This window comes from Ailuropoda melanoleuca, chromosome 10 (genome assembly GCF_002007445.2).
Source record: "Ailuropoda melanoleuca isolate Jingjing chromosome 10, ASM200744v2, whole genome shotgun sequence".
Classification (NCBI taxonomy): Eukaryota; Metazoa; Chordata; class Mammalia; order Carnivora; family Ursidae; genus Ailuropoda; species Ailuropoda melanoleuca.
In genome coordinates this window covers 25,077,763-25,096,814 of record NC_048227.1, presented here as the reverse complement: position 1 = coordinate 25,096,814, position 19,052 = coordinate 25,077,763, and the positions used below count along the sequence as shown (strand labels likewise).

At 52.0% G+C, this 19,052-nt stretch overlaps 1 protein-coding gene across 1 annotated transcript in view; it reads left to right on the top strand.

Moving 5' to 3' along the window:
* The first annotated feature begins 203 nt into the window (after positions 1–203).
* XYLT1 (xylosyltransferase 1) overlaps positions 204–19,052 on the top strand; it is a 77,304-nt gene continuing 58,455 nt past the window's right edge. Inside the window, exon 1 of the mRNA XM_034670320.1 lies at positions 204–436. Within this exon, the coding sequence (XP_034526211.1) occupies positions 207–436 (230 nt within the window). The 5' untranslated portion in view covers positions 204–206. The remainder of the gene's footprint in view (positions 437–19,052) is intronic.

Sequence of the window (19,052 nt, the reverse complement as noted above, 5' to 3'; positions counted from 1 at the left end):
GTGGGAAAAGCAAAGTGGGGCGATGAAGACTGAATGTCTCAAGAAAAACAGGACAGAACCAACTTGTTTGTGAACGCAAAGCACAGTCCTGTATTTGGAATATGCAAGCTCCGTGTGTTTAAAGAATTCCAACCTCCCTGNGCACCTAGACGGGAAGGGCTAGAGAGGGGGCGAGCGGCACATCCACCCATGTTCTAAGCTGCTGAATGTCACTTCTTCTTTCACGGGGAAAGCGCTCCAATTACCTGCATCGGCAAGTGCTCCAGTTCGCCAAACAGTACGGCAATGTTCGTGTCACCCCCTGGAGGATGGCCACCATCTGGGGGGGAGCCAGCCTCCTGTCCACGTACCTGCGGAGCATGCGGGACCTCCTGGAGATGACCGACTGGCCCTGGGACTTCTTCATCAACCTCAGCGCCGCCGACTACCCCATCAGGTAAGGCGGCCTTCCTCTCGCTTTCCTTAGTCCTCACTGTGAAGCCGGGGGCGCAGGCACTTTGCCGCCGGTCTGGAGAGGCATCATGCCTCAGCGAGGGGCCGCGGAGGCCTGGCACGTGAGGTCTTTCAGCCTGGGATCCACGCTGGACCTGTGCACATGGTTTTCCCACTATGTTCAGGGTATGGAAGAGATGGAAAGACCCCTACCCTCCCGGAGCTTCTGTTTAAGTAGGGGGAGGACGACAGACAAAATTGGTCAAAGGGCCCATGAGAAAAATAAAGCAGAACGAAGCAGGAGGGAGAGTTGTAATTTTAGCAAGAATGGCTGCGGAAGTCCTTCCCGAGAAGATCAGGAGGAACAAGTCCCTGGGACCAGGAAAGTCATCTAGGCAGAGGGAACAGCGGCTGCGGGGTCCTGAGGTGGGCATGTACCTGCTGCGCTGGGGGAACAAGGCGGCTCCGGGTGGCTGGAACAGAGGAGGTGAGGGATAGGGTAGTAAGAGGTCAGAGAGAATCTTGGGGTGAGATCATGTTGCTTCTAGAACGTAAGAGTCGCTGGCATGTTTGATTCGAGGCAGGACCAGGTCTGACTACTGTGTTGGAAAGGGGAGCAGAGGGGAGGAAGGGAGGTCTGTTATGATGGCTTCGGCCGAGTCACAGACACATTTTGGGGCTGTTTGAGGCCCACGGTCTGTGTGTGTGTGTGTGTATGTTGGTTGCTATGTACTTGTCCAAATGAACGGCTTACCTACCTGTGTTTTAAAATTGGGAGGTTTCACGTGAAACTATAAAATGGGGAACTACTCTCCAACACCTGCCCGGGGCACGCCTGTGGGTCCTTGGCCACAGTCATGTGGAGCTGGTCAAGCAGCCAGCAGCCCCGAGGCACCAAGAAACTCTGATGCCACCAGAAAGGTCTGTCCCTTGGCACAAACATTGATCTGCTCTTGAAAATAGGCCATAAGCAAAGGAAACCCCTCTAAAGATCTTGTAAGGTTTAAAAAAAAAAAAAGGCAAGAAAATGAACTTTATTTCCTGTCAGAAGGCTTCTCTTTGCTTGACTGTGTCTTCCATCCTGATTTATTGGTGCGGCTGAAAAGGGAGAAGAGGATGGGGAGCGAAGGGTGGGGCCTTCCTTCCTCTGATGGCACGAGGGCATCTTGTGGGGACAGCACTCCCACAAGAGCCAGACGAAGGCGTCTTTAAAAAATTTTCTTTTAATCAGGGTAGTTTTCAGGCAGAGTGCAGACCACAGTATAGCGAACCCCCATGTACACATCCCTAGTTTCAGCTCGAATCAGGCCACGGCCAGTGCTAGTGTATCTCACCGTCCCTCCCTTCCACGCTGAAGTGCTTCCCGGACATCATGTAGTTGTGTCTGTAAAAATTTCAGGACGCATCCCTTTTAAGCTAACATCCAGATGACTGTCACACCTCAGATACTACCCATCATTCTTCATGTCATCAAAAATTGAGGCCACACAGCCCCAGGAGTTTGGGTGTTGAATCAGGAACCAGGTAAGATCCAGGCAGAGAGGGACGTTCTCTGTTTAAAGCTAGAAATGGTCTCGGTCTCCTTCACAGCGCGATTCCTGGCGCCTCCTTCCGTCCTTAGCTTGGTGGCATCTTCTTCTCTGCTGGGAAGCCCTTGGGCCCTGGAGGGGACCAGGGGAAGGCACAGTCTTTGGTCATTTAAGCAGGGTCCATCTGGCACCCTTGAACCTGAGAAAGATTATTGGTCGTTAGAAAGATAGCTGTTTTTCTTTTGTTCATAGGAGAGCAAGCTTAAGCAGATTATGAAACACGCTGGTGGATTTTTACTTATTTACTTATTCACTTGTTCAGGTGCCCATTCCACAAACGTGTTAAGCAACTCCCATGCTAGGCCCTATCCGGGCATTTAGTGAGCAAACGCGCCCCAAGCCTTACCTAATGGAGCATGTCCCCTAGTTGAGAAAATGGAATTAAAGGCGCCATGCAAAGCGTGAAAGAGCTAGAACAAAAAGTGAGGGGGTGGGGGGTAAGGGGACAGGTTCAGGTGGTCAGAAAGGCCTCCGAACATGCCAAGTTTGGACTAGAGAACTGAAGGATAAGAACGGTTTGTCAGGCAAATGAGGAAGAGCTCGTTCTCGACTAGGAGTTCCCCACCTGGTCACTGCTGACATACTAGGTTGGATGACTATTGTGGGGACCGTCCTGTGTGTGGCAGGACATTTAGCAGCAGCCGCTGGCCTCGGTCCACTAGATTTGGTCATGCTGGCCCCCCACTCACTTGGGACAACTACAGATATTCCCAGACATTGCCCAGTGTCCCCAAGGGGTAAAATTGCTTCCAATTGAGAACGTTTCCTGAGACATAGAACAGTCTGGACGAGACATGGGTCAGAGATGACCTGGCTGCATCTGAGAAATGCAAAAACGGAGGGAGTATAATAAACTAAAGAATGAGGAGAAGCGAGTGGAGAGCACAGGGCAGGGGTGAGTTAAGACGTTCTCCATCTGTCTTCCAAGAAACGACTGAGTTCAAAAACATCCCCAAATGCTGATTGTAACAGCTAATGAGGCAGACCCTTCCTTCAACCCTCGAAGCAAACCTGTTTTACAGAAGGGCAACCTGGGGACCCAAGGTCATGAACGAAATACATGGCAGAGTGGACATGAGAACCGATTCTGGCCCATTCCAAGGCTGGTGTTCTTTCCTCTTGAAGTTGGCCCTTGGGGAAACCAGCCGGACCCAGAGTGGCAAGATGGCCCCAGCCTCCATAGAGAGCGCAGCTGGAGACAGTCCCACCCCTCAAGCTGGGCAGGGTAGAGGTTGCACGACTTGGCAGCAGAGAATGACATGAGGGAAGGTCCTTGGAGGTAGGAAGGTCACCTGTGGTCCCAAGTCTGCTCATTCCTCCGCTAGACCTCCAGTGGAGACCCCAGAGATCACCTCAGCCTAGGTCCAGGGTGGCACTCTGCCAGAGACCTCTTGAGGTCAGGAGGCCCATGGCCCTCTCCAGGAGACTCCCGCCAGGTCACAAGGCTGCCCCCTAGCGGCCCTGTGTTGATTTGCCACGACCATGGACTCAACCAGGTTAGCTGGGCCAGGGTATCAGGACCTCTAGCACTTCTTTGTCCCAGAGGGTGGGTGCTGAGAGGCCAGCAGATGGCTTAGGGCTCGCGTCTGCGTTCTGCCACTTCACTAGCCATATGTCCATCTGCAAGGAAATTCAGTCTTTGTGAAACCGGGATCTGATCGGAGAACCTAGCAGAGCATCGGGCACTTACAAATGCTCGGTAAATGGCAACTGTTCCTTCCTGAGCTGCATCCCAGGCTGAAGCTCCTAGATGTCTGAGGGGCCCAGGAATCCTTTCCTAGACCACATGCCAAACCCATTTTAGCTTTCAGAGAAGAGAGTCCTGGAATTTTTCAAGATTTTTTTTAGCTTTAATGCTCCAGGTCTCTCTGTGCCTCGGTCCGTCTGTCTTTCCCTCCCCCTGCCCCCCCACTGTCATTTCCAGCCCCCCCGCCCCCCACTCTTCTGCCCACTTCAGTTTGCCAGCCTTGTGGCCAGGGGCACTTTATGCATCAAGCACTGCTGGTTCCTCTCTTGCTTTTGTTTCTGTGAAGTCGCCCCATGCAAAAACATATGAATTTTGCAGATGAATGGTTTTATCCTGGGCAACTCGGATAGGCTTTCACTTCCCATCTGCCGCTCCATCTGTAGCTTCCAAAACCGCTACTTCTCCCGTCCCAGGAAGGATGAGCAAACTTAGGAGCCTCCTCAAAGGGGCAAGAGGGCCCAAGTCAGAAGTTTCTAAGAGGCTCTGAAAATGGAGGGGATTTCTGAGGGCAGAGCCCACCCAACATGGCTGCTCTGAGCTGTTGTATGATTTCACACCACCTCTCTGTGTGCCCCTTCCCAGCTGTAACTGGGAAGCCAGACTCTTCCCCTCTTGAGCCATAAGGACTCACTGATACTTACTGGCCCCAAGCCTTGTGTAGGCCCTGGATGCACGTAGCCTTGTTGAACATTGGGAGCCCTCACCCTGGCCATGGGAGCAGGTGCCTGGTGCTTTTGGCTTTCTGCATCTCAGTTTGTCCACCTAAGGAAGGGACACAATGTTTAGTACCTATTTCATAGGAACATTGGGAAGCGTCAATGAAATATTGTGTATTAAGGCCTTAACACAGTGCCTGACACATAGAAGGTGCTGGATAAATACAGGCTGTTATCATTGTAGCAGTGGAATCGTGTGAGCCTCAACGTGTTGCTTTCTTTTCTCCCTGTACTCATGAAGAGACTAGCAAAATATTAGCTGAACTCACATCTCTCTTAAAAGTGGGAAAAGCAAAGTGGGGCGATGAAGACTGAATGTCTCAAGAAAAACAGGACAGAACCAACTTGTTTGTGAACGCAAAGCACAGTCCTGTATTTGGAATATGCAAGCTCCGTGTGTTTAAAGAATTCCAACCTCCCTGTTCTGCTGTGACATGACGCGCTGGCCCCTGTAGGCTCCGGCTGGAGTTGGTTATACATCCAGTGCATGGATGAAAACAGATGTTTTCAAACGCTGAGACCCTGCTCAGTCTTGAGTCATCGAAGGATATGATGGTTCTGTTGAGTGTATCCTACTTACTGAGGCAGGAAGCCACGCTGGCTGACTGTAGTTAGATGCACAAGAGGGGACCAAACCAAAGCGTTTCGCACTGTTGGTTGGTTTGGGCTCGTAGTAAGAGACCCCACACTGGCCATCCTTCACTAGGCCCTGGGTCAGCTCATACGCACACGGAAGGAGAGCGGAGAGTGTGCATGGCCCCTCCGGGCTCATATTCTGTCTGGTGTGCAGGTACGTGTGTGCACACGCACACACACGTGCATGTATGTGGCAGGGGGGACAGTGTTGACCTCTTTCAAGCTAAATCTGGGATCTACTCATCCTGCGTCTTAGGGATCCACTGCTGTAAGGTCTGTCCCAGCAGGGCCCACTCTGTGGACGTTTAAATAACACCTGTCCGTAGACCCAAACTGCTGTGTTAAGGCACTGGTGGAGCCCGATTCCAGGAGCCTCAGAGCAGCTCTGCGGTACCTCGGCAGGAAACGCCGGCGCATAAAGACAGGAAGCAGGTGCCGGGGCTTCTCTACTGTCCTAAAGACCGTTTCCGTAGCACTGATCGGGCGAAACTCACATCTGGATCCAGCAGACATTTACTGCGGACCTACCGTGTGTCACGCCCTCTGCTGGGGCCTTTCACATGTACGTTGCCTTAATCCTCTTCCTTCAAAACATAACTTGCACCATGTAAGAAAAGGAAGGAGGTTAGCATTAAAGCAGAGCCTTTGGTCAGTTCTGCAGGAGGTCGGACCGTTGGTGATGCTTAGCATACGTCCTAGTCAGCCTCGGATTTGAAGTTGAATTAACCAGTACAGATGCCCACCTATCTGTGTACAGTTGCTCCCTTTTCAGTCCTTGAGTCCACCCAGTGATTCTTTTTTTTTTTATTAAGATTTTATTTGTTATTTGAGAGAGAGAGCGAGAGAGAGAGCATGAGTGGGGTGCGGTAGGCAGGAGCAGAGGGAGAAGCAGGGTCCCCACTGAGCAGAGAGCCCCGTGCAGGGCTCGATCCCAAGACCCTGAGATCATGACCTGAGCCGAAGGCAGCCGTCCAGCCAACTGAAGGCTGAAAACAGTCTTCTCCTCCCACAGAGGAGTTCAGGAGATGGGGCTCCTTCTGACTTCATCAGTCCCTCAACAAATATGTATTGAGCTCCTGCCAGGGGCCCAGACACCGTGCTAGACAACAGGCAGTCAGCCATGAGGAGAAGCGTACGTAGATCCTGCCCTCATCAGAGGGGCCAAGGGCGCAGACTCGAGCCAGACATCTGGGTTCAAATCCCAGCTCTTCCCTTTACTAGCGGTGTGAATTTGGACTTGAGAAAATCACTTAATGTCTCTGTGCCTCGATCACCTCATCTGTAAAATGGGGAGAAAAACAGCACCACCACCCCATATGGTTGCTAAGAGGGTTAAATGAGTAACGGTACATAAAGTGCTTAGCACACAGCACTGTCTAGGTGACAGCCATTGTTACTAATAGAGGGGAGATGGACATTAAGCCGAATGATGATGTAGGTGAACGCATCATTACAAAGAAAGGCAGGTGTTCTGAAGGAAGGAAGGAGGGCTCTAGAAGCACCCAACAAGTGAAGCTCAGCTGGGCTGGGGGCCTGGGACAGCCTCCTGAAGAGGCAGTCTGTGAACTGAGATGGGCGTGATGGGTGGTAGTTCTCCATCAGACTCATGAGGGGTCCCAGGAAAGCGTTCTGGGAGAGGGGATGGCATGAGCAAAGGTCCGGTGGTAGGAGGGACCGTGGCATGTTTGAGGAGCTGGAGGAAGGCTAATGTGGCTGAAACACAAAGAGCAAACACAGTGACGTAGGTCCAGGCCGGTCCCTGCAGCGACTTCGGAACACCTGGTGGGTGGTTGAATCCTTAGCTGTGAACTGGGAGGTTTTAACAAGGAGAGATCCTATTTGCGATATGGAGAGATCACTTAGGCCGTCATGGGGGACAGTTGGGAGGGAGACACAGGTGGAAGTGGAGAGGTAAGCAGGGAAGGGGGTGGTTATTTCTGCTGACCCCAGAACCACACCTCGAAAGCCCTGGGTGGTCTCCAGTCCTCTCCGGAGGCAGGAGTCCCAGAAGTCATCATGAGCTCCCCGATTACAAGCAGCCATGTAGCCTTCCGCCGCGCAGAGCCCGGCAGCCGCCTTGTGTTTGGGGACCAGGGCCCCACCCTGCATGAAACCCCCTACCGGGGAGCCTCCAGGGGAGACGCTGGCGCGGAGAAGCCCGAATGGCCGGCAGTCAGGACAGCACAAGCATGAGGCAGAAGGGAGCAGCCTGGAGATCGGGGGGTGCACCGTGAAAGAATATGGCTGGAGACCCCTCTTCTTTTAGTTTTAATTAGGGTAAAGTACGCATCACACAAAATTTACCATCTTAACCTTTTCTTAAGTGTCCAGTTCGGGGGTGTTGAGTACATTCATTGGCAGCCAATTTGCAGGACGCTTTTCTTCTTGCAAAACTGAAACTCCATACCCATTAAGTGACAAGTCCACATTCTCCCCTGCCCGGTCCCCCCCGCAGCCAGCACTCTGTTTTCTGTTTCTGTGAATTTGACTACATATAGATGGGATTGCACTGTACTTGGGTTTCTCTGAGTGGCTTCTTTCATGTAGCATGATGTCCTCGAGGTTCACCCGTGTTGTGGCAGGTGTCCGAATTTCCTTCCTTTCTGCAGCCGAGTAATACTCCACCGTGTGCATATTTGTACCACATTTTGCTTATCCATTCATCCGTCACTGATGGACACTTGTGTTGTTTCCACCTCACTTCTGCTGTCAGTAATGCTGCTATGAACATGAGTGTAAAAATATCTCTTCACCTCCCTGCTTTCAATATTTGGGGGGATACCTCCAGAAGTAGGATTACTAGATCATGTGGTAGTTCTGTTTTTATTTTTATATTTTGAAGACTTTCCATATTATTTTCCACAGCAGCTGCGCAAAGGTTCCCACCAGCAACACACAAGGGTTCCAATTTCTGTACACCCTCGCCAACATGTCGTTTTTCTGGTTTTTGGATCGTAGCCATACTAATAGGTGTGAAGTGTTTCTTGTTCTTTTTAAGGAGCACAGACTCCTGAAGCAGAGAGCCAGTGACCCTTGAAAGCTTTGAAGAGCTGGCGTAGCTCTCAGTAGAACCAGGAGGTTGGCTGCAGGGAATTGTCTCCCCACAGGATCATGACTTCCCAATGATTTTTCTAGAACTTCTGCCCAACCTATATCAGTCCCCCATCTCATTTCCCACTCTGCTCAGCAGCACCTGCTCACCTCTTCACCAGAGGCTGGAAACCCATATGCTCTGCCTCACCACTCCATCTGGGTCTGCCATTGTTCTCATGGACAGCCCCACCTGTGATCCCCTCCATCTCAGCCCAAGTCACACCCTTATTGCTCGTGGGTCGTCAGAGTCCCCAAGGAGGACAGAGGACAGAGGTTGAGCCAGACCCTGAAAATGGGCTGGAGCTTCAAGCCCATCTGGCAAAGCAGCCACGAAAACCCCCTTCTGGAAGCACTGAAGCAAGTGTGTAGTTCACATATCCCATCCTTGCTGAGCCCAGGCTAAGCTCCAGGCATTGTGCTAGTGTTAGGAGATGGAGCAATGGAAGGGCCTCGCTCGTTCACTGAGAGAGTTTATAATCTGTGGAAGAAACGGAGATCCTGTAAGTTGAGTAATGACCTGCTGTCATGATGGAGAGTAAGAAGGGGTCCTACTTGAGTGGTCACGGTAGATGAAATGCCTCTGAAGAGTGTGTTCGTGACCTGAAATAGGGCCCACTATGCAAAAAAAACGGAGTGGAGGTTGTCAGGCAAAGGAAACAGCATATGCAAGGTCCCTGGGGTAGGGAAGAGCCAGCAATGGTGCAGGAACGAGAGGGAAGGGCAGTAAGGTAGAGCAGAGCCATGGGGTCCCGGAGGAAAGGAAACGGAGTTTGGAGAAGCCCACAAGGAGACTTGCCAGGCCTCTTCCTTTCCCTGCCCGCCTGTCTCTTCTGTCCATACCATTAGCTCTGTCCTAGTTCCCTGGTGCTGCTGAGAGAAATTCCCACTGACAGGGTGGCTTGCCACCTCCATGACCTTACGGTTCTGGAGGCGGGAAATGTGAAATCAGGGCATCGGCAGGGCCGTGCTCCTTCTGCAGACTCCAGGCGAGAGTCCTCCCTTGCGTCTTCTCGCTTCAGGTGGTTGCGGCCGCCTGTAGTGCTGCTTGCCTCGCAGACGGATCACGCGATTCTCTGCATCTGTCCTCATTGGGCTTCCTTCCTGTCTCTCTCTCTCTCTTTCCCTCCCACATGCCCTTCTTAGGGGCACACCAGTCACTGGGTTTAGGGCCCACCTGAACCCAGTATGACCTCATCTTAACTAATTGCATCTACAAAGCCCCTCTTTCCAAATAAGGTCATCTTCTGAGGTTCCAGGTGGATGGGAATTTTGGGGAGGGGGGCTGCCCGTCAGCCCAGGACAGCCTCCCATGACCCCTTGCTGGGCCGAGCACAGGATGCACCTGCCCTGTGGGAGAGGGCGGGGCTGTCTGGAGCCCCCTGGGAAGGCAGTCCTTGCAGACTGTCCTCTCGCCGTCCGTGTTGGGATGGCACTGGTCTCCTTCATTCAGCAGTCATTTCCTGAGCACCTACCTGTGGGTACAGAAGGCAACAAGACGGACAGGGTCCTGCCACAGCCAGGTCGGTTCTCCACAGGGGATAGTCAGGGGTCTGTGTGGTTCTTGGACGTTTTCCTCAAAATATCTTCAAAAAGTCAGAATCTTTAGGGGCATCTGGGTGGTTCAGTTGGTTAAGCATCTGACTCTTGATCTCACCTCAGGTCTTGATGTCAAGGTCGTGAGTTCAAGCCCGGTGTTGAGCTCCATGCTGGGCCTGAAGCCTACTTAAAATATATGTATGAATAGCAGGCTCTTTAAAATATTACAGCCCCGCCCAGACCAGATGAATATAAATTCCTTGTGGGAAACAAGAATCTGGGTATTTTTCAAGCTTGGCCGGTGGTTGGAGTTCACAGCAAGAGTTGCAAACCCCTGATCTAGGAGAGACACAGAGACGTAGTCGCTTAATTACAGTAATAAGTAGGAATGTAAATGCTATCCTGGAAAATACGTTTGCCTCAGTACTTGGCGGGAAGTCCTGTTGGGGGGGCCCAACGCCCAGGGCCTTGGGTGTGACCGACCCTCTTGGTGGCCACTTTCTTAGCATCCAGCTACTTCTGTTCTTCGGATGTTCAGAGATTCACATCCTCTAAGACCCTCAGACCCTGGGGTGACACCATCCAAGGAAAGCTCTGCCCAGATCCTATGTGAGTCAGGAAGGGTGTACCTTCTCAGGCTGTTGTTCACAAGGAAACTGGAAAAACATGCCAGTAATTATGCTGTTAACGGTTTTGTTTGCATCTAGTAGCAAAATAATCATTTCCTCAGCCCTGTTATTTTTCAGCCTGACAAAGCACACTCCTGCCTTTGCAGAAACGCCATTGGCTTTCCTCTTGCCAGCTGTTCTGGGTCTCCTGAGCCATATCTGAGGTTGGACAGCCCGTTGGTCTCTCTGGGGGGCCAGGACTGACCCAGAGCGTCCGCCGGACAAACGGAGTGAGGCCCGAGTGCTTGGAGTTCTCGTGGGACTTGGTGGAAAAGCACTGAGGCTCTTTAGGAAGCCATGAGTGGTCCTATCAGTTTAGAACACTGTCTTCACTGTCGCAGATAAGGAAGGACGTTCTTGGAAGGATAGGAAAGTGGCAGGGAAGAGGCAAGAATGATGTGACTGTTTCACCCAAAGGAAGCCGCTGTTTGGCTTAAATACATCCCAGCCACATTGTCTGTTTGCTCGGCTGTTTTGTTTGTTTTCCCATTCTGTCATTACTGGGGAAAAAAAAAATCAGAGTCCTGGGGAAAAGAGTCGGTTTTATTTTAAGTCCTGTGTTCTTTGGCCCACAGACCGTAGAGGACTTTGGGTGTTCGCTCATTCAGTCACCACGTGCTAAGATCCTTCTAGATGCCAGGCCACACCATGCACCGGAGCTTTGTCTGGTGATGGGAATGTTCTGTGACTGTTTCTCTGCTTCAGTAGCCACTAGCCACAAGTGGCTAGTAGGGTCTTGAAATGAAACTTAAAAAAAAAAAAAAGAGCTTGAGATGTGCCCTGTGGGCAGAGGAACCTAATTTTAAATGTGGTTTGGTTTTAATTTAAATGTAAAGAAATAGCGTTATCAAGCAGCCCCGTCCTAGATGCTCGCGGTACAGTAGTGAAGCCAAGGCAACCAAAACCCTGCCTCCACAGACCTTAGAGACGTTCGTGTCGCAGGCTAGAAGTACTTCCGCAGAGAGAACCGCCGTGTCCTTAACCAAGTGAGAGAGACTGGATGCTACCAGTTCAGAAACAAATGTCTGATGGTCTCGCCAGATCCCAGTCCGACCGTGCATGGAATTTTGCCGTGTATTTTCCTCCGAGTGCTTCCCTCCCCAAAGCCCAGATTTCTCCTCCTCTTGGGCAGCGGCTCCGTGTGTCTCGGGGATGGGACGTGTCCTACCTCGGCCGTCCTCCCGGCCAGTGCCTTGAGTGTGTTTGCTTGTCAGGAAAGCCAAGTCTTCACTGTTGTGGCTTGCCCACTAGTGGCCAAGAACAGGGCTGGTGTGCACCCAGGGAATTTGGCCGTGAGCCCAGGGTGGTCCACAGCGTGGGGGATCTGCACTGTAGAGTCTCTCATTCTTCGTTAGCTCCTTCCTCGCCGCCCCCCCACCCAATCTAACTGCAGGGGAAGATGAGTCTCCAGGGCAACCTGGAGGGACAGCATGTCTTCAAAGGTCAGGGGATGTTTCCACTCCCTTTTCACTGATGATCACTGAGGTTTGGATGAGACAGGCCCAAGGGACAGGGTTAAGATCCAGTCATTGGGGACGTAGATAGAAACTTGTGGATTTTATAACTGTATTTCCTCCCTCCCTCCCTCTTGCTGCCACTCGGAGTCATTGCCCAGCATGGAGAGCGGTCAGGAGTGGACGCTCTAAGTAGATGTCTGGGGGATCCCCTCAGGGTCTCCCAGACTCCTGTAGCTCATCGTGCCAGCTAGCATTTCATGAGTACTTGCCATCCAGGGGATCCCTGGCCAATGCGTTACCCGAAGTTGTGCCAACCCCGGAAGGCAGACGGTGTGGCCGCATCCCATCTTCCAGATGAAGAAACTGAGGCCGAGGGAAGTTGAAGAATTTGTCCCACGTCTCACAGCCGGAGCGGATCAGAGCCAGGGTTTGAACCCATGCTGCTTTGATCACCGCAGGGGAAAAAAAGACCTGTGTTCTCCACCAGCAGGTCCTAGTGCACCCACTGGGCAGCACAGGAACAAAGCTCTCCTCCTCGTTGCCCCGTCTAAATCCATGTCCTCTCCATCTGGAGGAGAGTCCGGGAGGCAGAAATGTCCAGGACCCAAGAGAGTAGCAGTGCACACCAGAGCCTGAATCCAGGGTCATCTGCGTGCAACAGCTGCTGAGAACCCCATCACTGTCTGCTTCAGTCCCGCTGTATGGGGCAGGGGGTGGGGGTTGCAGAGAAGGGCACGACACTCAGCAGGTTAGAGTGACCGGCCCAAGGTTACACAGATTGGCAGCGGCCAAGCCGGGATTTGAACGCAGGCTCAGTGACTCCCAAGTGCAGCATGCTTTCTGCTCAAGAGCACGGATCCCACCATGTGACCGCCATGGCTCGCGCAGTCCCAGGTGCAGATGGGCTCTCTCCCTCTCTGGCTCATAGAAGATAGGGGCTCTACCAGTCCTGTTGGCTCCAGGCAGGCACCGAGGATAGCTGTCCTGCATTAGCTGGGACAGCCCAGGCTTTCAAATTCCATCATAATCCTCTTCCCTCCTGATCTCGGTCTTTAGCCTCTTCCCAAACTGCTGGACTGCGGGGCCTGGGGAATTCTCACTCATTTAAATGTTAGCCTCAAGTAAGCATAATTCAGAAAGAACGGCTGCTGTCCCTCCAAATACACACAGTTGTTCCACAGTAAGACCTAACCGACGCAGGCATTTTCTGCACCGTTGCCCATGGCCCATGAGAGGCGCTGTGCCGTCAGCCTGACCTGGATTTGAATCCTGTCTCCATCCCCGACTAGCTCTGTCATCTTGGGACAGGTGATTCCAACCTTCCCACGTCTCGGTTTTCTCACCTATAAGAGGGAGATGTTCATGTTACTTGTCACGGAGCCACGTGAGGAACAGTAGCCAAGAGGGAATCCAAGCCCAGCCTTCTGCCCAGCTCTGCAAACTCTCTGATAAGCAGCCAGGTTCGAGCACAGCGGCTCAGGCCCGGCGCCTCTGTGGGGCCTGGTGTTTTTCCCTGCTGCCATCTGAAGGTCAGGATGAGGATGCTCAGCCCTGCCGAGGGCGCAGAAGAGAGAGAGAGATGGCCCAGCGTGCCAGGGAGACCTTAGCTTACTGCATCCACCCTGTTGCGTGAATGGAAGAGGCAGACCGCAAAATGTGCGTGACCGTGACCCCAAGGAGTCAGGTGCAGCTGTGGTGTGAGGGAAGAAACAGGAACAGTAGTGGAATGGAAGTGGGGGCTTCCTCCAGATGGTAACCCCAGCCCCTGATAAGCGGGCCAGGCAAGCTTTCTGGCACTGATGAATCAATCATACCATCAGTTCGTTCTCCCTTTGGGTGAACCTAGGAAGGAGATGGGCAGATGGGGGCCTGTTATATGGGAAGCCATCCAGAACCCCCCGCCCCACAGTGATTTCCTCAGATGGCTATTGTAAAGATGAGAGATACCGAAATGCAGGACCTCATCCAGAGCTGGGCATTCGTTAGCGGTGCTCAGGAAGTGGTCCTGTTACTGTTATTGTTAGGAAAGCTGAACATCCTGGGCAGTTCTTAATTCTAGACCAAAAAAAAAAAAAAATCTAGCCTTTTTTTGTGGTCACTTTCTTTATTCTCTCCTCTGTTGTCTCTCCCTGTGCCCTGATCCTATGAGATGCAGACCCAGAGGGCGCACGCACATGCCTTTGAGCAAGGGGGTCGTAGCAGGAGTCACAAAGGCTTTGGCCTGGAGCTGAGCCACGTTCCGATGCATCTGCTTTCGAGCCGCCCCGGCCTCCATCTGCCTTCCCTCCTGCAAGGCTGCTTCAAAAGACCCTTAGTGTTTATCAGCCTGGGTGACCTCAGTGGGCTGAAATACCCCTGTTCTTCTCCAGTCTGCTTACTCTCGAATCAGTGCGGCTGCAAAATCGCCCTCAAGTTTCAAGCTGGAACGTTCCTTCATAGTTTCACCCCTAAACCTCCTCACCATCCTCACACCCCAACCCTCTCCCCAGCCTCAAGTAGTCTACCTCTGGCCAACCTGTTGGCTGCTGCAAGGCCCCCTGGGCAGGGTCAGAAAGTGACTGGGACATCTGGGTGGGTCCACAGCCTGGGGTTAGCTTCACGAACAGAAGCCAGGGCGGAGAGCCCGGTCCCTAGACTCGTCCCCTGCCTCCTTTGCTCCTGACGGAGCACCGGGAGCCCCGGTTCTGACCTTGGTCCGTTGCCCATAACACCACCTCATCAGGAAGTGGAGGATGGGGAAAGGGGGTTCAATCGGTGGTGCCAGCCAGTTTTCGCAGGGTGAGGGCCCAAGTGGAATGCCGCATCAGTGTTGTGTTCACTTGTGGAGAAGGAATGGAAATCGTGCCCCCAAGAGCCGCGGCCTGTCTCCCGCGTCCTTTGCTCCCCCAGAGAAGGGTTCTCCCCGGTGCAGTTTGTGTTCATCAGTCAGCATTACTGGGCGAAGCCAGCCAGGGGCACAAACATTGCCACCCCTTTCTCATTGTAATTGTGCTCTTTGGGACGCTGGTTTAAGGCCACGCAGTTTTTGATTACAGAGTCAATCTTTGTTTAAAAGTTGGCCGCCCTGGGGAAGTTTCTAACAAGTTACTTTAAACCATGCACTCTCTGGATACCTACAGCTAAATAGTCCCATTAATCCAAATTGCTTTGCTGGGATGTGGTGGGGCGGCGTCCAAGCAGGGCTCCATTCACCAGGAGCGATGGTTGCAGGTGGGAGAAGTGAGAGCCCCATCATGGTCAGGAACTGACCTGTGGGACACACCCAGCCAGGTGTCCCCGCCTCTGTACACTCTGCACTGAGTGTGTACAGGGAACTGGGCCAAGCACTTCCCTGATCTCATTGAACCTCTTGGCCGCCAGGTGAGGTGGGACCTTCCACATCCCCATTAGAGAGAGAAGGAACGGGGGTTGTCCAACATTGTACAGTTACTGCATGACGGAGCTCAGGCTTAAACCTCCCCATGTCCTCAGCCACAAGCCAGGGCTTTCCACGTCTGATCCACAGACCCCTGGGGGTGGCCAAGATGATTTAAAGTGGTACGCAGACATTTCTGACAGTGTTAATATTTAGGAAGACATAATCCCCCCTAGATTTCTGAAGCTGAAATTTTAAAAATATCATTGATCTAGGGACACCTGGGGGGTGCGGTTGGTTGAGCATCCGGCTCTTGGTTTTGTCTCAGGTCATGATCTCGTGCGTTGTGGGATTGAGTCCCGCATTGGGCTCCCCACTCAGCAGGGAATCTGCCTGAAGATCCATTCCCTCTGCCCCTCCCCCTACTCTTGTGTGCGCACGCTGTCTCCCAAATCTTTAAAAAATACATGTCTGTGTGTATGTGTGTATATATATATATATATATATATATTTGCTCTAGGGGCACTGCGTGGCTCAGTCAGTTGAGTGTCTGACTCTTGATCTCAGTTCAGGTCTTGATCTCACAGTTGAGTTCAAGCCCCCTGTTGGGCCCTGCGCTGGGCGTGGAGCCTACTTAATTTAAAAAAAAAAAAAAGGAAAAAATATATATATACACATACTTGATCCAAATAAGAAAATGTTAAAGCAAATATACACAGGTAAGTGGCTCTTCAGTCATTCCACAAATATTTATTGAGTGCCTACTGTATGCTGGGTAGTTTTCTGGGTGCTGGGATACAGCAGTGAATAAAGCCCATTACTGTTGAGGCACCCCCATGCCAGTGAGGGGGCGAGACAGTAGATAAGCTGGTGGATAATAGTTCAGGTAGAAATGTGTCCCAGGGAAAACACAGCGTGGAAAGAGGAGGGCGGACCAGGAAGGCAGTTTACAAGGAGGGCATGGCTGACAGTTGTGAGGAAGATATATGAATGACCACAGAGAGACACGTAATGGCCGGGGTCAATAAACATTTTTATAAAGAGCCAGATAGTGAATATTTCAGTTTTGCAGACCAAACGGTCTCTGTCATGATGACACAGTTCTTCCACTAGAGCGACACGGCAGTCACAGACCACACATACACAAATAGGAACGACTACATTCCCATGAAATTTCACAGACAAAAGCAGGTGGCAGACCGTAGTTCACAGACCCATGCTCTACGCCATTCCACCGCATCGCCCACATTTCAGATAATGGCCCAGCCTAGAACACACGTTTCAGCCTTTGCAAACTCACTTCCCCGCCCACCACCCATCTTCCCACGCAGGGCCTTTCTGGATTCTGCCAACCCAGGCGCCAGCTTGCGATCCATTCCATGATTCAGACTTCATGACCTGGGTGGAGGGAGAGTGGTAGAGATTGCAAAGGGCTTCTGGGAACTTCTTCCAGACCCTTGCCTGGACTCCCACCCAGCCCTGGGTGGCTGAACTTGACATAAAACAGTCCCCTTTTGCTTTATTTTTGCACCTGCGTGGCTTACCAGTCTTAAACTTGAGCTGGAAAGCAAAGTACGAGATAGAGCTCACTCCTGAGCATCCCCTGACCAGGCCAGCCGGGAGGGGACAGGACACAGGGGTCCTCGATGACTACAGGCTTTTCCAGCCCCCCCCCATGCTATTTGTCAGCCAGAGAAGACTGTACCTTCTTACCGTCCAGCCTTCTTGGCATAAACCCATCAGAAATACCTTGTGCCCGCTAGCACATAGTTCACCCTGCGCCGCCTTCCTCAGTCTGAATCAAAACGGTAAATGACGTTGAATCCCAAGACTCATCGATTTCGGTGCTTACCCCGCTTCCTGCTCCCCCAGAAAGCGCAAGACTCGCTTATCTTTCCTTGGCAAGTTGCTGACGAATGCCCCAGTGCCAGCTAATTCTCAGAGATTTCCCAGAGCGACTAGGCACGTGGACTTGTGGTGCCTTCTGTAAATCCGGTTGATCTTGTGGGTCCGGTGCCCCACCTAGAGGTGTTTGAGCCCCCGTTCTGTAATGGGTCTCATGAGTCTGCCATGGGTTGTGATGTTGATTGAGGAAGAGAGAGATTTTTAACCAAGACGATGACCACGAAATGCCTTCTCATGAAATATCAGCTTCAGGACCTCACGATCAATTGACTCATTCATTCATACAGTCAGTCAGTCAGTACACGCTTGTGGAAATATACAGTGTGCCAGACATTTGGAAAGAGCTGGCGTTACAGCTACCAATAGGTAGTTAACATCGCTGCCATCACAGATTTGACCATTAAATCGTCGCATCTTTATGACACTGTTAGGAAGGAAGTTTACCTGCATAGATACAGGAGACCACCATGCGTACAACCATTTGCCTTCTAGGGAGTCAGAGAAAGCTTCCCTGGAGCTGTGAGTGGAGCGGGGAGAAGGAATTAACCGGATGGACAACGGGGCATAAGTGTTCTGGGCGGAGGGGGCTGTATGTGCAAAGGCCCTGAGGCGTGAGGGAACATGGACCATGCATCACACGAAGAGAGGCTTATGTAGACAGGGTGTGGAAAAGGGGATAAACACACAGAACAAGGCTGGAAGAGTTAGGTGGGCCCAGACGACTTGGGACCCTGAGAGCCCAAGTTTTGCCTAAAAGCAACAGGTTATCTTGGGAAAGTTCTATGTTGGAAAGTGTCCTGATGAGATTGCATTAGGTCCTAGTTAGTTTCTCAGCGGTGGGGAGAAAAGGAAGGAAAAGAAGTAAAGAACTCTACCAGGCCGCTGGAGGGGAGGAATATGATAGCTAATATTTTCCGTGAACAGATATGTGCATTTTAGCTAAGGTAATTACTTTTCCAGCAGGCTAGTCCCCCCTGTGGTCTCATTGCTATTTTTCTCTCTCTTCGGCCTCTCTGCAGCACACAGTGTTCTCAGTCTCTGTGCCCTGGGATTCCTGGGGCGCTGGACCCAGAAACCCCCTTTCCATCTCTGGTAGGAGTTTGGGGGCTCAGGCCATCGGGCAGTGTAGCAGAGGGATCAGAAGTGTGCACTTGGGGACTCAGCAGGGTTCAAATCCAGCTGTCCCATGTACTGGACCCAAAACCTTGAGCAAGTGGCTCATCCTTTGCATACCTCAGCCTTCTCATCTGGAACACGGACAGCATCACACTTACCTACCGCAGCCTTCGAGGTGTGGATTAAGCTGTGGAATTTGAAGAGCCTTGCCGGACACAGAGCTAGTGCTCAATAAATCAGGACAACAGGCTGACCTACCCTGGCCAGTTGACCAGGTTGCCAGTTGCACAAGTGCAGAAGTGACAGCTCTTTTGCTGAGGCTGGTCTCTAGTGCCTGGCACAGTGCCTGACACATAGCAGGGGCTCAGCAAGCCCTCCCTACCGGGAGGACCAAAGGAGCAAACGAATGGTCAGTGGCCGTCCCCTGCAATGCCCCCGGGCCGCCGTGCTCACAGTCATTTATTCCTGTGTGGCGGAATGCTCACTGATCGCATGTCCCACGTCCTCCACTTCCGCAATTATTCAAAGCGTCTCTGAGCTTGTTCCTCAATTGAGGACCAGTGGCAAGGTTTGTCTTTACTTATTTCTCTCAGCTAGAGGCATTTTCAGATTTCCCCACCATAAAAATGGAAAACATTCCAAAGCACGAGAGAGTCAATTTCAGAAGAACAATGAGCCGTGGTGGGTTCTCATAAATCCTCATGTTGGCTCCGCTGCTTCTCCACTTAACTGGAGATGCCAGCATGGACACAGAGGGGGTCCCCATGTGGGAGCCCAGGAGGCCAAGACACGCTGACACGTC